This window comes from Myotis nattereri, assembly GCF_964212035.1.
Source record: "Myotis nattereri genome assembly, chromosome: 19".
Taxonomy (NCBI): Eukaryota; Metazoa; Chordata; class Mammalia; order Chiroptera; family Vespertilionidae; genus Myotis; species Myotis nattereri.
The window spans coordinates 12,275,214-12,289,665 of record NC_138095.1 but is presented as its reverse complement, the minus strand read 5'-3'; the positions used below and the strand labels follow the sequence as shown (position 1 = coordinate 12,289,665).

At 58.9% G+C, this 14,452-nt stretch overlaps 2 protein-coding genes across 6 annotated transcripts; both read right to left on the bottom strand.

Moving 5' to 3' along the window:
• Nucleotides 1–615: 615 nt before the first annotated feature.
• Nucleotides 616–2,783, bottom strand: ARL6IP4 (ARF like GTPase 6 interacting protein 4). 3 transcript variants are annotated; one of them, XM_081113569.1, is made up of 6 exons: nucleotides 2,726–2,783; nucleotides 2,167–2,340; nucleotides 1,539–1,823; nucleotides 1,332–1,449; nucleotides 949–1,018; nucleotides 616–869 (listed from the first exon to the last, which is right to left on the bottom strand). In XM_081113569.1, exons 2-6 carry the CDS (start codon nucleotides 2,327–2,329, stop codon nucleotides 813–815), a joined length of 693 nt encoding a protein of 230 aa, XP_080969695.1. In that variant the 5' UTR covers nucleotides 2,330–2,340; nucleotides 2,726–2,783; the 3' UTR covers nucleotides 616–812. The 3 variants fall into 3 exon arrangements, with proteins under 3 accessions (XP_080969695.1, XP_080969694.1, XP_080969696.1); XM_081113568.1 differs by having other exon boundaries at nucleotides 2,600–2,732; XM_081113570.1 differs by lacking the exon at nucleotides 2,726–2,783 and adding an exon at nucleotides 2,461–2,539.
• A 631-nt stretch (nucleotides 2,784–3,414) lies between these two features.
• Nucleotides 3,415–9,399, bottom strand: OGFOD2 (2-oxoglutarate and iron dependent oxygenase domain containing 2). 3 transcript variants are annotated; one of them, XM_081113567.1, is made up of 7 exons: nucleotides 9,253–9,399; nucleotides 7,587–7,643; nucleotides 6,754–6,867; nucleotides 6,564–6,663; nucleotides 5,005–5,132; nucleotides 4,502–4,759; nucleotides 3,415–4,427 (listed from the first exon to the last, which is right to left on the bottom strand). In XM_081113567.1, the coding sequence occupies exons 5-7, from the start codon at nucleotides 5,041–5,043 to the stop codon at nucleotides 4,164–4,166; spliced, it is 561 nt and encodes a 186-aa protein (XP_080969693.1). In that variant the 5' UTR covers nucleotides 5,044–5,132; nucleotides 6,564–6,663; nucleotides 6,754–6,867; nucleotides 7,587–7,643; nucleotides 9,253–9,399; the 3' UTR covers nucleotides 3,415–4,163. The 3 variants fall into 3 exon arrangements, with proteins under 3 accessions (XP_080969693.1, XP_080969691.1, XP_080969692.1); XM_081113565.1 differs by lacking the exon at nucleotides 9,253–9,399 and adding an exon at nucleotides 8,038–8,526; XM_081113566.1 differs by lacking the exon at nucleotides 9,253–9,399 and having other exon boundaries at nucleotides 5,005–5,082; nucleotides 7,587–7,642.
• Nucleotides 9,400–14,452: the final 5,053 nt, after the last annotated feature.

Below are 14,452 nucleotides of genomic sequence, written 5' to 3'. Positions count from 1 at the left end.
CGGCAGAGACCCACACCCGCCCAGCTCTGTCCGAGCTGCCCACCCGCCAGCCACGTTGGTCTCTACGTCTCAGCCCCCTCCCGTCTGTCTGTCTGTCTGTCCAGGCCATGTGTGAGCAGTGTCCTGACTCCCCCGCACCCCCCACCCTTGCTGTCCCTGCACCATCGGGCCTGAGTGTGCTCTGTATACAGTGCCATTGTCTGTCACACAAATTAAAAAGCTCAAAGGCTTCCTTCTGGGTCTCGTTACTGCACCAGCCACCAGAGCAGCGTGGCTGGGGGAGGGGGGGGGCACGGCCTGTCCCGCACACAGTGCCAGCTGCACCCATGGGAGCACTGGACCACCCGGCCCAGCACAGGGACTCCTGGCTGTTGTCACCTTGGGACCGAACACACAAGGGCAGCAGTCTCCCTCCCAGCCTGAGGGAATCGGGTCAGTGAGCCAAGTCCCTGGGTTTGGGATGTGGCTGGGGTGGGGCGGTTCCAGGCGGGCTCACTGAGGAGGAGCGCACGACCAGCAGGCACACCCCGCTTTCCCTGCAGCCCTGTTGGCCCTGCAGTCGGCAGCACCCTTCCCTCCCTCTCAGCACAAGAAACAACAGCTGCGCACGAGAGGTCTCAGCCAGGGGACGTTTAATACCGGGGAGCTGTGCTCTTTCAGGAGGGAGCTGAGTAGGACAGTGACCCCGTCCTCCATCCCTGCATCTGAGAGCAGAGGCCGGTCCACAGGAGGACAGACAGCACCCATGTGGCCTCCTGCTGCCCACCCCGTCAGGCCACCAACACCGCCCACAGACCTTGGTCGGCTGGCCCTCAGGGCAACAGCCCCGCTCGCATCTGGAAGGCCAGGCCGTCCCCTCGGGTGGCTTGCTAGGTGAGAGAGCACACAGGAGGGGGCGTGTCACAAACAGAGCGGAGGCTGAGCCCTGGGCGGGGGAGCGACACCCACCTTGTTGATCTCCCGGTGCCGTTCCTTGGTTACGATTTCCTCTAAGACCTCGCCATCTCCCTTAATGAGCCTGGGGGAGGAGGGGAGCAGGCTGAGCCTCTGACCCAGAGCACCGGAACAAGCCCCAGCCCTCCGTCTCTCCCACCCTCGGGACAGGGATACAGGTGGCCGGGTGGGCTCTGCCATCTGCCACCGGCTCAGCCCAGGATGGCTCTCCAATGACCCTGGCGAAGGCCCTTCCAGCCCCTGCAGCTGCTTGGGGGACAGGAATGGCCTCAGGAGTCCAGCAACACGTGACTTTCCCATCCTCGGCCTTTTCATAGCGGCCGCCACCCCTCCTCCTGCAAGTGCGGCCGGGGCGGGGCCTCGTGCCCACTGCCCACCTGGTGCGGCCGGTCTCCGGGTCCACCACCTTGCGGATGACGCTCTGCCGCGCGTCCCACTCCTCCTTGGTCATGGGCTTCATGGCCTGGATGCGCGATTTCTGCTCATCCGTCAGCACTGGGAGGGGAGACGGCAGGGAGGTGGGGGGCGGCCGCAGGGCGGGGACCCTCCTGGTCCCGCAGCCCCGCAGCCCCGCAGCGCGGTACCTGGGCCGTCCTCCTCCTGCCCGGCAGGTCGGTGCCACTGGTCCAGCGAGGGGCCTGGTGGAGCCTCCGGCGGCTGCGCCTCCGCCTTCTCCTTGCCTTTCTTCTTCAGCTTCTTCTTCCTCTTCTTCCTCCTCTTCCTCTTCTTGTCCCTGTGCTTCCCCCACTGCTTCCGGCCGCGGCTGGAGGAGGAGGAGGAGGAGGAGGAGGACGAGGAGCTGGAAGAGCTGGACGAGGAGGAGGAGGGGCTGGAACGCCGTCTCCTCCGGGCCTGGCGTTTGCTTCTCTCTGTGATGCGGGGAGAAGGGAGGCTGGGAGGCCGGGAGGGGCGTCAACCGCCCCCTTGCTCTGGACAGAGAGCGAGGCCTCCTGCAGGGACCGGCACTCTCCCGGGGGGGGGGGGAGGCACCGGCCGACCAGGTGCAGGGCGGCCCAACCCCCAGCTCGGGCCCCGCTGCACGGACAGCGATGCACGCTCAAGGGGCCGGCCCTGCCCCTGGGCCCGGGGTGTCCATCAGTCCCGACGCCCACGCTGTGCTCTGCACCCCTCTGACCACCGCCCCCCGCGACTGCCCTGCAGCCGTCCGCAGGAAGCCCGCCCGGCTGACCTGCCCACGCCCCGCGGCCTCACCCTCCGCCCCCGAGGAGGTGGTGCTGGCCTTGCGGCCGTGGGACCTAGAAGCCGAACAGCTCCCCCGGGCGTCCTTGCTGCTCTTCTTCCTTCTCTTTTCCGACCCTCGGCCCCGCGAGCGGCTGCGACTCCTCGAGCGCTGGCGAGAGCCGACGGGCGCCATAGCGCCGCGCTCTGCAGACGGGGAGGCGCGGTCAATCGGAGGCTCTCAGCCCGCAGACTGGGCGCCCAGGTCCTCGGGGCCCCTCCCCGATTCCCGCCCCGGGGCAGGGATGGGAGCCACCCCGCAGCCACCTCACGATCCTCAACCACCCACTACCCGCAGGGGACGCCGGGTCCGCCGCCGCGGCCCCTTTAAGGGCCCGCCCTCGCCGGGAGGTTCCACGCCTGCGCAGGCGGCTCCGGCGTCCCTGGGAACGGCCGCGACCCTCACCCGCCAGGTGCGTTCGGAACCCCTCTCCAAGCGCGCCGACCCGCACCCTCGCGCCCTCCGCCTTAAGGAAGGTCCCCGGGGTGGCCCGTTCCCTCCTCAATTGACCACCAGTCCCAGCCCCCGCACCACGCGCTTGTGTGAGGAAGCGGTGGCGGCGAGGCGACTTCCGGCCGGGTCGGTGCTCCGAGAGGCCGTCCGGCTGCGAAGCGGGACTGTGCCTCCTTTAGTTCCGTCTCTGGGGCATCTCGGGAAACGGGAGTCTGGCGCGCCCACCTCCGTTTCAGAGGCGAGCCGGGGCCCAGGTTTCACCCCCAGGCCGGTGCGAGGCCGCGTCTGCTCCCGCAGCTCCCGGCCGAGAGACGTGCTCTGCGGCCTGGCGCCACTCCCCGAGCTCGCAGGCCCTTTGCTGCAGTTGTGCCCTCTTCCAAGATTGCCCTTCCAGGGCCCCCCGCAGAGATAGAGACCCCCCTGCGCTCGCTTCCCAACCTGGGTTGCCTGCCCGCCTGTCCACTCCATCAGGCCGTGAGCTCCAGGGCTGAGGCGCCCTGGTCTTTCTCCAACGTCCCCATGTGGAGAGGGTCAACTCAAATGTCTATGGGGCCAGAGATCATGGCAGTGAATGAGGAAGGGACCCCTCTGAGGGGTGCACGTCTGGCGTCTCCAGACCTTCCCACCTTCCCAGGGAAGCCAGAACTCAGGATTTCCATATGGAAATGCCTGGTTTCCAGATGTGCCGCCCGCCCGTGTGCACAGCTGCACTCCTCACCCAATGTGGGGGCCAACCCTTCAATAACGACACCAGCGAACGCAGGGGGCTGTTATAAAGCACTTTATAAAGCTTATGTATCATTTGACTCTCACAACAGCTCTAAGACATAGGCACTTTCCAGATGAGGAAACGGAGGCACAAAGAGGTCAAGGGGCTTACCCAGTCACGGGGCTGGAAGTGGCAGAATCAGAATTTGAACCCAGACAGCCTGGCCCGGCTCTTAACCCCTCCACACCATCTACAAGGTGCTATAGGTGACCCACCCAAATTCCCTTTATAGACGGCACTCACCCCAGCTGTCGAGCCAGATGCTGACAGCTACACCTGGACGTTCCACTGGGAGCCACTTGTGCTGGAGTCGGACATCTGGGAACTTATTCACGCACATCCCCACCCCCCCCCAACCCCCCCCCCCCTGCCATGCCCTCTCCCAGCACAGCCTGTAGCCAATCACCGATGCTGGGGCAAACTGGTGGATTCACGCTCCAGAGCTCCCAGGGGATTGGCCTGAGTTTACTTTAGATGCGTCTGAACCTGCCCCTCGGCCCAGCTCCTTCCTGCCTTGTCCTGCTCCGTGGACTCCCTCCTCCTGAGGGCGCTCCATCGATAAGCAGGAACCCCATCTCCGGTTCTAAGCCAGCCCATCTGCAGAAAGAAGGACCCAGAGCCTGCTTGTCCTTTTGAACCAAGAAGTGCCAAGGGCTACAGGGACTTTATTTCTGCCCTGCCCAACCCAAGCCGAGGTGGCAGAGCCCTCTGCCGTCACGCCACCCCCGACACAGGTCCCCACCAGGCTCAAGTCATCACACACACGTCCACTGTGGGGGGCTCCTCCCGGGTGAAGCCGTCACCGAAGCCCTCATCGTCCACCAGGTCGGGCTTGCGGCAGCACATGGGGCAGAGGCGGTTGCGCACAGCGGAAGCCCGGAGCCAGACGATGAGGTTCCATCGCTCGCCCGTGCCCAGGGGCCGGGCCCCGTGCAGCTGGCCGCCCCGATGCAGCACACCCTGGCCCACCACGTGCTCCACCTCCAGGGGGCTGGCCAGGGCTGAAGGCGCCTGCAGACAGCTGGGATCAGGCCTGGGCCCTCGCAACTACCCCAGGCCCTGCCCCGGGGGTCACACACACTCACCTGGAAGAGGCCCCCGAAGTATAGGGCGCCCCCAGTGAAGGCCTTGCCCAGGGACACGTTGATGGTCAGCTCGGCGTTGTCATAGTGGCAGCCCAGCTCCCGGTCCTGGCCTGGTGCGTACTTGACCGCGAAGGCCCGGTGGCTGTCGAGCCAGCCTCCGCCACAGTCGGGGTAAAGGAGGGCCATCAGTGGCTGGAGGAAGCGCTCCCGCAGCGGCGTCACCAGCGGCTCGTCCAGGCCCAGCTCATGGAGCAGCACCTGGAGGGGGGTTCCAATGAGGCCCCGAGATGGGGAGGGATCAGCCGGGAAGCTGGTGGGGCCCCACCCTGGGTCCCTGGGGTGACCCTTGACTTTTTAACGTCATAATCCTGCGATTTTCATTTTACAGACGGAGAGACCAAGGAACAGAGAGGGCTGCACAGCTGGTCCATAGCGCCGCAGGTCAGTCTCCCCAGACCCAGGTGTCCCTGCCTCCTCAGCCCGCCTGGCTGAGCCGCACCCACCCCATAGTTGTTCATGGTGTTGGGTCTTCCCTTGGGCATGTCCGACCGCTCGAAGTGCTCCAGCTCCTCCAGCAGCGCCTGGCAGAACGACACCGTGAACACCGGCAGCCGGTAGATCCGCTTCTCCTCTGCAGGGAGGACAGTCTGTCGGCCAGGAGCTTCGGGATGCACTTCAATCTCCCCGAGTTGTGTGAGCCTGGGCATGCCTTTTCACTTCCCCAGCCTCAGTTTCCTCATCTGTATAATGGGGATAACTCGGGCACTCTACACCCCTCTCGGGGCCATTATGAGGATTAAATGATGCATGGTATGCACAGCCCTGGGGGGGGGTTCTATTCTCCAATTCACACACCCCCCTCCCCCCGCCACACACACACTCATCCCTGGAGCCCCTCATCCTGCTTCCAGGGGTGCCACGGTCTAGCCTTCAGACTCAAATGTGAGTTCTGATGAGGCGCTGAGATGGGGAGGGATTAGCCCAAGGACACCCAGCAGGCCAGCCACAGAGCCAAGCCAGGACACAGAGCCTGCTCGGGCTCTCTCTGCACCCCTCCCATCCAGTGAACCGCCAAAGTCTGCACCCCAACTCAGAGGTTTCTTGGAGTTTCTGTTCCCCATAAGGAAGGCTGAGGGGGGCTTTTTTGTAGGGCGCTGGTGCGGGGAGGCGCGGCTCAGAATGGAAATGGGGACATTCTTGGCAGACACACACGTTTGGGCCAACTCACAAGCAGCCCCAGCCCCACCCAAACAGCCTCCTTACAATTTCAGCTGCTCTGGAGTAGATGGCAATGAGTCCCCTCCCAGCCTGGAAGGGGAGTCTCATTCTACCCTGCGCCCCCACAGGATGCAGGTGCCCGGAGGTGAGTGGCTTTTACCTCTGTCCCCCCCACCGTGTCCCCCAGACCCAGGATAACAGTAACCGTAAGACCCGGAGAATTCTGGACACATACCACGCTCAAGCCTCTCACCCGATCATCACGGCACCTTTCGAGATGGGTGGTATTATCGTTCCCATTTCACAAATGAGGAAACCAAGACAGACAGATTAAGGCTCCCTGGCCTAGGACTTCTGCTGGGTTTAGCCAGGGGAGGCCCCAGCAGGAGGTGGAGGGCAGAAAGAGAGACGGGGCATTTTGGGGCATTTTGGAGTCTGGCGGGGCTGTGTGCTCCTGCCGGTTGTCTGGCAGCCCCTCCCACAGCTCCAGGTCCCGGCAGCGTCAAGAAACTTCATCTTGCCCACTCCTTCCAGTCCAGAGACAGAAACGCTCCCCTCTATTGCTGGCCCTGCTGGGGTCCTTCACCTCCCTTGCTGATCCTTTTAGCTCAGCCCACACTCTCAACTATCCCTTCCTTAAGCTCTTCAGTCACCCCAACTGGCTCATGCCTGACAAGACACTGAACAGCTGTGTCTCTTGGGTGAGTGCATGGATGGACATAGATGCCCTGCTCCTGTGCCTTCCAGCCCCTGCTGGTTTGATTTTTGGAGGCATACATAATGGACAGAGGGGACCCCAGCCTCCCACCCCCTAGCCCTCCAGGTCATGGGGCCAAGACCTCACCCGACACCGTCTCCAGCCGCTGGAGGAGGCCCTTGAGGTCTGCACCTGGCAATGCGCTGTACTCAGCTGCGGCCAGAAACTCGGGGGCCAGAGCCACATCCTGGGGGAGAGAACACACACCCACTGTGGAGCAGGCAGCCTCCCCAGCCTGGATGCCTCCTCCTCCCAGTAACCTGCCCCTGCTGGGTACCTGCAGTGAGTTGTAGATTTCAGGCCGAGCCGGGTGGTAGGAGCTGGCGATGAGGGCTTTCCTGGCAGCCGACTCCTGCCCTAGGCGCTTCCGCCGCTCCACCTCCTGCTCCAGCTGGGGTGGCACAGGGCCTGGTTACCAGGTCAGGGCCTCTCATCCCCTCGAGGCCATTGTACAGATGAGGAAACTGAGGCTCAGGAAGGCCATAGCAGGACCCAGGCCGGGAGCCAAGTCTTCCTATGCCCCCGACTCTGATAGGGTTGATTGCGGGTGCCACGCTATTAGCTGAAGGGGACTCCTTCCAGAAGGGGGCCCAGCCCACTCTGGGCTATGACAGCCCTGCGATGCCCCTCAGCCAGCTGGGGCCATGCAGGGAGGGGAACAAAGTCCCAGCAGAGGGCTCTCCCGGGAAGCTTCCCACCATTAACCCCCAGGTGAGGGAGGAGGGGTGAGATGGGGAGCAGCCCTGGTGGCAAGGGAAGCAGGGTCGGAGGAGAAATAGCAAGGAGCCTGGCAGCCCTGGCAGGACCTCAACCCCAGGGGCTGTGAAACCTTGAGCAACGGACTCCCCTTGTCGAGCCCATTTTTTTCATCTCAAAAGAGCATGAAGTAAGGCAACTTGGCAGCCCGCCCTCTTTCTCCTTTTCCGGTGCCAGGCCCCGGCTGCTGCAGTGAGTGGGCACAGGAAGGGGGAAAGGAGGGTTTAAGGAGCCCTTCGGTGATCTGGGACTGGCAGGCCTGAGGCTGGGACACCCCTTCAAGCCGCCGACACAAATCTAAAATGGAAGGTCTAGGCCGGGTGTGTAGGGGCGTTGGAGGGCGGTGAGTGTTACCTCTTCTAACAGCTGCTGGAAGTCTTTGGGGGTGACACAGCCTCGGCTGCGCAGGATCTAGGAGCAGAAAGGTCAATGAACCCGACTACATGACCCTGGGCAAGTCACTTAACATCTCTTGAGTCTCAGGTTCCCCTCCTAAAATGGAGATGAGAGCCCGGACCGCAGGGGACCACGGTGAGGATGAAATACGATGAGCGCTAAGTCCAGAGCGGGGTTCCCTGAGCCAGGCCCTGCCCTAAGCACATATGTTAGTTCACCCTCTCGACAGCCTCACTAGGGAGTTACGCTTATCCCCAGTTAAGGGGAGAAAACTGGGGCACCGAGAGGCCAAGCCACTGCTGCGGTCAGATCTGAGCACGCGGGCAAAGCCAGCGACCGCGGGGACAAGGGTCCCTCCTCCGCCAGCCCTCCCGCGCCTTCCTCTGCGGAGCCGATGGAGGCCACTCACGGGGCCGTAGTCCGCGCGCAGCTGCTGCTCGCCCCGGAAACGCACGTGCAGCCCGTAGCGCGCCACGTACAAGTTCTCGGAGCAGAAGCAGGCGCAGCGGCAGAAGCGCTGCGGGACGCCCGCCGTCGCCATGGTGAGGGGGCGCGCGCGGCCCCGCCGGCTTCCGTATGAGCACTTCCGGGTACGCCCACTTCCGGCATCCAAGGATCCGGTCTAAATTCCCGCGCGCAGAGAAGAACGAAGACTCCGCCCCGCCCCCCGAAGACGGTCTGCGGTGTAGAAAGATGTTCCCGGGCCTTCCAGGGCCGCCGCCTCACAATGTCCCCATCCTCGAGGCGGGGACTCGGACCCCCCCCCCCCCAAGACCTTTTGCCACCTCCCTTTTCTGCTCGGAGCTTTTGAAGACCCAGCCAACTCCACGGGGACATTTAAAGGCGCCCTGAGGTTCCGTCGCGTTTCCTCCAAATGCTATGAACCATCCAGTTCTGTGCGTTTGAGCTTGGGGTTTAGCATTTTTACCCGGTCCCTGTCCCCGCTTTCCCGTTGCCCCGGCTGTCTCCTAGGAGTCACCGCCGGTTGCCACAGTGTCTCCACAAAAAACGTTCCGTCCGGCGTGACTTCCGGTGGCAGTCAGGTGTGGGGCGGGGGAGTAGGGCGTGGTCTGTCCGCGGCCGCACCCCGCACAAACCGGTCCCAGATCTGCGCAGCGGCTGTGCGAGATGAGTGCTATTTCTCTTCGCGTGCAACCCAGCCTGAGGGAGACCCATCGCCGCACACACCGGGACCCCGTCATGGTCCGCCGTGCGCCCCCCGCCCCCCAGGCCCAGGTCTGCAGAACTGGAGCAAGTGGCTTGGATTGGATTGCAAACCTATCACCGAGATGGGAGAACTGAGGCGCGGAGCAGGGGAGGAAGTGCCTTCCCCTGGAATTGGTCCCTGACCCCCGCCCTAGCGTTTCCTCCGTGACCGCGTGATGCGGGATGCGGGTGGGGAGGAAGACTCTGGGCCGCAGGACTTCCGCCCAGACCCCAGATCCACCGGTGACTGCAAGTGACGGCGCCTGTTGCCCCCGCTTCCTCCCCCCGGACTTCTGGATCCCCCACCCGCCTTTCACCCCTTCAGCAAACCCTTGAGCTGGGTACTGTTACGTCTTCGTGTGATACAGATGGGGAAACTGAGGCTCCGAAGTGCGGGGACCGGCCCCAGGTCACTCACCTGTCAGGGACACGCGTGGGGTTTGAACCCCGCAGTCTGCTCTCGGACTCCCCTGTTCACCGCCACGGGGGGTGTGTGTGTCAGTGGTGAGGGTGAGATGCGGAGGGAATTTGAGTTTTTCTTTGTGCTTGTTGGCATTTTCTGTACGAGTCTGCTTTCCTTTCCCCTGTTCTTACACATGTCTGCGAGCCACCGTAAACACACGTCCATGCTAACACAGACGGCCATGCTGACACATGTACACGCAGCCACACATGCCATCAGCACTCACCCCCGCGTACACACCCTCGTGAACACATTCCACATACAGTGATGCTTGCACACTCGTGCACACCCCCCCCCCCACCTCCTCACCCACATTCACATCCCACACACCCGCCCACACGCACACGGGCCGCACAGCCCGGTTCCTCTCTCCTCTCGGCGGCTTCCGCTCCAAGACCCACCGCTGCTCTTTCTGAAGCCCCGGAGCCCAGAAGGGAGAGGGAGGCCCTCACGTTCTGTGATTCGGTGTCTCCGTCAGCACGTTTGGGGCTCCAGGGCTGCATCCAGCGGTGTCCCCGCCTTTCCCCAGTGCCTTCGGGGGCCAGGAGAGGGCGCCTGCTCTCTGGGCAAAGCCTAGCCCAACAGCCCGAGTGGTTTTCACAACTGGCTGGCCAGGGGCTTTCAGACCTCCCTGAGTGTGTGAGTGTGTGTCTGCGCGTGTGTGAGCTGTGCACGTGGAAGTGTGTTGAGTGACAGACAAGGTGCTTGCCCTTCTGAAGGTCTGAGTCAAGTGAGGGGAGACGGGCAAGCGAGGAAACCATCACATGATCGGGTTATTCTCGCTTGGTTGCGAGTGCCAGGAGACACAGTGGGAGGCGCCTGGAAGTGGCTTCTTTGGACAGCTGGCCAGGGAGGCCCCCCCAAAGAGGGCCATTTCAGCTGAGCCCTAACTGCGGCAGCCAGGTCTGGCCGGAAGGGTCGTAGGCAGGGGGACAGAGTGCAGGTCACTTAACATCTGCTGTGGGCTGGCCTTGACCAGCAAGGACCCTGAGAGGGCAAGCCGGAGGCAGTGGGACCAGGGTGGTATTGGGGCCGAAGCACTGGGCACAGGAGGCCACGGTTAACATTTAGAACTTTACCCTCCAGGCAAAGGGCAGCTGTTGAATCCTCACAGCAAACCCTATGAGACAGGAACTATCCTCATTTTACAGATGGAGAAGAGGCTCAGAGAGGTCCAGTGACCCACCCAAAGTCACACAGCTCGTAAGTGGTGGAGTCCGGAATGGAACTCACATCTGACTGCTGGGTTGTTTATAAAGGTCTGCATGGGCCCCCCCCCTTCCCCTCAGGCATAAAATCAAGGTCACTGGGCCACGGGGACCTCAGTTCCAGCCCAAGCCTGCTGAAGCTACCAGTCTTCCTTAAGGAGAACGGCCGCGGGGGCCAGCTTCCTTTTCAAGGACCCAACTCCCCAGCCCAGAGCTGTGTGGCCTGAGACGGTGTTTAAAGTTTCACAGGCATCTTGATTGCCCAGCGATAGTGAAGGGCCCTACTTGCCAGCAAAGGATCTATTTCCCCAGCTCGGTGCTCGGCACCCCCCTCACTGCCTTCCCCCCAGCAGGCCCCGGGCAGGCCAGCTCCCCAGCTTGCCACCGCTGGCCTGGTGCGAGCCGCCTCCCCCACCCGGTCGGGTTTCTCCCTTTCGCAGCAGTTTGCAAGATGAGCCTGCTCTGCCTGTCAGCTTAGACTGGCCCTCCTCGCTCGGAGACAGCGTCCCAGCCCCCAGCCCGCCCCAGCCTGGCTCAATCGCGAAAGAGAACCCCAGCGAGAAGAATATAACAGTAAGCACCCAATCAGTGTGCCTCCCAGCCAGCAATGACTCATTTTATTAACCGCAGCAGGTGTCTCCACAGCCTCCATTTTACAGATGAGGAAACTGAGGCTCGAGGAAGTACAGGGGCCTGTCCAGGGTCATAAACCCAGTGAGAATTAGAACACCCATCCTGTGTGGCTCCAGAGTGGCATGGGTGGTGCATGCACGCGCATACACGTGTGTGTGTGTGTCTGTGTATGCATATGCATAGGTGTGTGTACATACGTACATATAGCACATGCTTTTGCATGAACATGGAATACCCACACAAAAAGGGTACAAATCATAAGTGTACAGTTTGGTGAATTTTCACAAACCGGACACCCATGTGACCAGCACCCAGGTCCAAAACAGAGCATTGTAGCTTCCCAGAAAGCCCCTCCCCGTGTCCCCTCACCTCACTCACTACCCATCTCCCAAGGGTCTTAGGAGCAGAGATCTGTTCTCAAGTTTGCTACAAAGAAAATCGTATAGTAGGAGTATTTGTATGCTGCTGCTTTCACTCGGCATTCTGTTCTTGAGGTTCTTCTGTGGGCTGTGTAGCGGCAGTTCATTCTTTTTCATGGTTGCGTAGTATTCCACAGGGGTTGCGCATCCTTCCATTTGCTGAGCCATTCTGTAGCTAATGGGCTTTTGCATTGTTTCCCGTTTAGAAACAGTCTTTTTTTTTTGCAGTAAAATAGACATGATGAAAATTTACCATTTTAACCATTTTTAATAGACTTTTTTTTAAGAGCAGTTTTAGGTTCACAGCAAAATTGAGCAGAAAGATTTCCCATATACTCTCTGCTCCCCCCCTATACATACACATCCAGAGCCTCCCCCACTATCAACTCCCTGAACCAGAGTGGACATTGGGTATAGTCAATGAAAGCCCATTGACACATCCTCACCCAAAGTCCATAGTATACAGTAGGGTTCCCTCTTGGAGTTTTATAGTCTCAGGTTTGTGACCCTGTATAATGACGTGTGGCCACCATTGCAATATCACACAGCATTGTTTCACTGCCCTAAAAATCCTCTCTCCTAAATAATAAATTTAATTTTAAAAATTCCTCTGTGCTCTGTCTATTCGCCACTCCCTCCTCCTAACCCCTCGTAACACTGGCCTTTTTACTGTCTCCATAGTTTGTAGCCTTTCAGGCGGCTTCTTTCACTTGGGAAATAAGCATTTGAGGTTCATTCATATATTTTCCTGGCTTGACAGCTCATTTCTTTTTAGCGGTGAATAACGTTCCACTATCTGGATGGACCCCAGTTTGTCTGTTCACCTGCTTTCTTCACGATTTGTTTTAAAAAAAAAAATACCTTTGCTCCATTGTATTGCCTTTGGTTCTTTGTCAAAGATCAGTTGACTATTTTTATGTGGGTCTATTTCTGGGCTCTCGGTTCTGTTCCATTGATCTGTCTATTTTTTGCTCAAGACCACATTGTGTTCACTTCTGTAGCTTTACAGTAAGTCTTGACGTTGGGTGGTGTCAGTCCTATGGCTTTGTTTTTCTCCTTCGATATCGCGTTGGCTGTTTTCACGCAGCAAAAATGACAGAGCCTAGATTTGGACCCAGATCTGAGTCACTCTAACTTTTAGATAATCCATCCAAGATAGGCTCTTCAGGTGCAATCATATATTTGCTTTTGTTTTTGCACAAACAGTAACACACTTCAACTGTATTCTGTCCTTTTTAAAATATTTTTTGAGAGAGAGGAAAGGAGAGAGAGAAAAAACACATTGATTTCTTGTTCCACTCATGCATTCATTGGTTGATTCTTGTATGTGCCCTGACCAGGAATCGAACCTGCAACCTTGGTGTATCAGTTGGTGATGCTCTAACCAACTGAGTACCCAGCCAGGGCTCTGTCCCTTGTTTTGACTCAGTACATTTAGGTCATTCCATACCTTTACGTAACTATGTATAGGGAGGCTCATAGATTTGTCTCCACTGCTGTACGGTATTCCGTTGAGCGATGCTGTGTAATTATTCGGCCAGTTCCCTATGGAATGGGAGGATATTTAGGTTACTTCCAGACTTTGCTACTCCAGTAACTGTCCACAAGCCAGTATCTTTGCTCCCCTCTCCAAGTCTATCTATAGAAGAAATTCCTACTGGGTTAAAAAAAAAAAAGTGCGCTTTAAATTCTGAACTTCTCCAAATTCCCCTTAAAAGAGGCTCTCCCATGTGACTAGCAGAGGCTGTTTTATTTTTATTTATTTATTTTTTTAAAATATATTTTATTGATTTTTTTACGGAGAGGAAGGGAGAGGGATAGAGAGTTAGAAACATCGATGAGAGAGAAACATCGATCAGCTGCCTCCTGCACATCTCCTACTAGGGATGTGCCCGAAACCAAGGTACATGCCCTTGACCGGAATCGAACCTGGGACCCTTGAGTCTGCAGGCCAACGCTCTATCCACTGAGCCAAACCGGTTAGGGCTATTTTTAAAAAAAATATATTTTTATAGATTTCAGAGAGGAAAGGAGAGTGAGATAGTAACATCAATAATCCTTGACCTCCTGGGTCACAGGTCGATGCTCAACCCCTGAGCCATGCCAGCCCGGCTGGCAGAGGCTGTTTTAAATCAGAGGGCGCTGCCCAGCCGGGTGGCTCAGGGGTTGAATGTTGACCTGTGAAGTGGGAGGTCACAGTTGGATTCCCGGTCAGAGCACATACCCAGGTTGCGGGCTCGATCCCAGTGTGGGGTGTGCAGGAGGCAACTGATCAATGATTTTCTCTCATCACTGATGTTTCTATCTCTCTCCCCCTCTCCCTTCCTCTCTGAAATCAATAAAAATATATTTTAAAATACAAATAAATAAATCAGAGGGCGTTGTAAGCCTCTGACTGAGGGAGGAGGGCGGTGGAGGTATCTTGCCCCACCTGCTGCCCCTCTGGGCCTTGACCTACTCTCCCTGGCTCTTGGTTCAGGCCACACTGATCCCTTTCTGTTCCTCAAGTGGCCAGGCAGCAAGTTCGGACATGAGAGCCTCTCAGCTTCGCCTGGGATGCGCTTCCTCCAGACCCCTCCCAGGCTCACCCCTTCTCACCTTTCACCTTTCTCCCGGAGCCCTTCCCAGTTACAGTAGCCCATGCTGCACCCCGTTCTATTTCCTCTACAACCCTTATCAGTATCTGAAATCATCCTATGTATTTATTTGATTTCCTGTCCCCCCTCCCCCCCCCTTCCCAAAGGAGGGGGGGAGAGGGAGGTTGTCTCTTTTCCGAGCTCAGCTGGGTTCCAAGCCCCCAGCACTCACTCAGCACATTAGTGCTGCCTCCCCTCTCCCAATCCCCTGCTACTCTGCCCTATTTTTCTTTTCTTTTTAATTTTTTTAAAAAATATT

Excerpts from the sequence above, each read along its gene's own strand:
- ARL6IP4 (XM_081113569.1), bottom strand. The coding sequence starts at position 2,329 with ATGGCGCCCGTCGGCTCTCGCCAGCGCTCGAGGAGTCGCAGCCGCTCG. Across the intron at positions 1,019-1,331 it reads CCGGAGACCGGCCGCACCAG|GCTCATTAAGGGAGATGGCG; the intron begins GTGGGCAGTGGG and ends CTCCTCCCCCAG. Across the intron at positions 870-948 it reads GGCACCGGGAGATCAACAAG|CAAGCCACCCGAGGGGACGG; the intron begins GTGGGTGTCGCT and ends TCTCTCACCTAG.
- OGFOD2 (XM_081113565.1), bottom strand. The coding sequence starts at position 8,169 with ATGGCGACGGCGGGCGTCCCGCAGCGCTTCTGCCGCTGCGCCTGCTTC. Across the intron at positions 7,644-8,037 it reads TGCGCGCGGACTACGGCCCC|ATCCTGCGCAGCCGAGGCTG; the intron begins GTGAGTGGCCTC and ends TTCTGCTCCTAG. Across the intron at positions 6,664-6,753 it reads AAATCTACAACTCACTGCAG|GATGTGGCTCTGGCCCCCGA; the intron begins GTACCCAGCAGG and ends TCTCTCCCCCAG.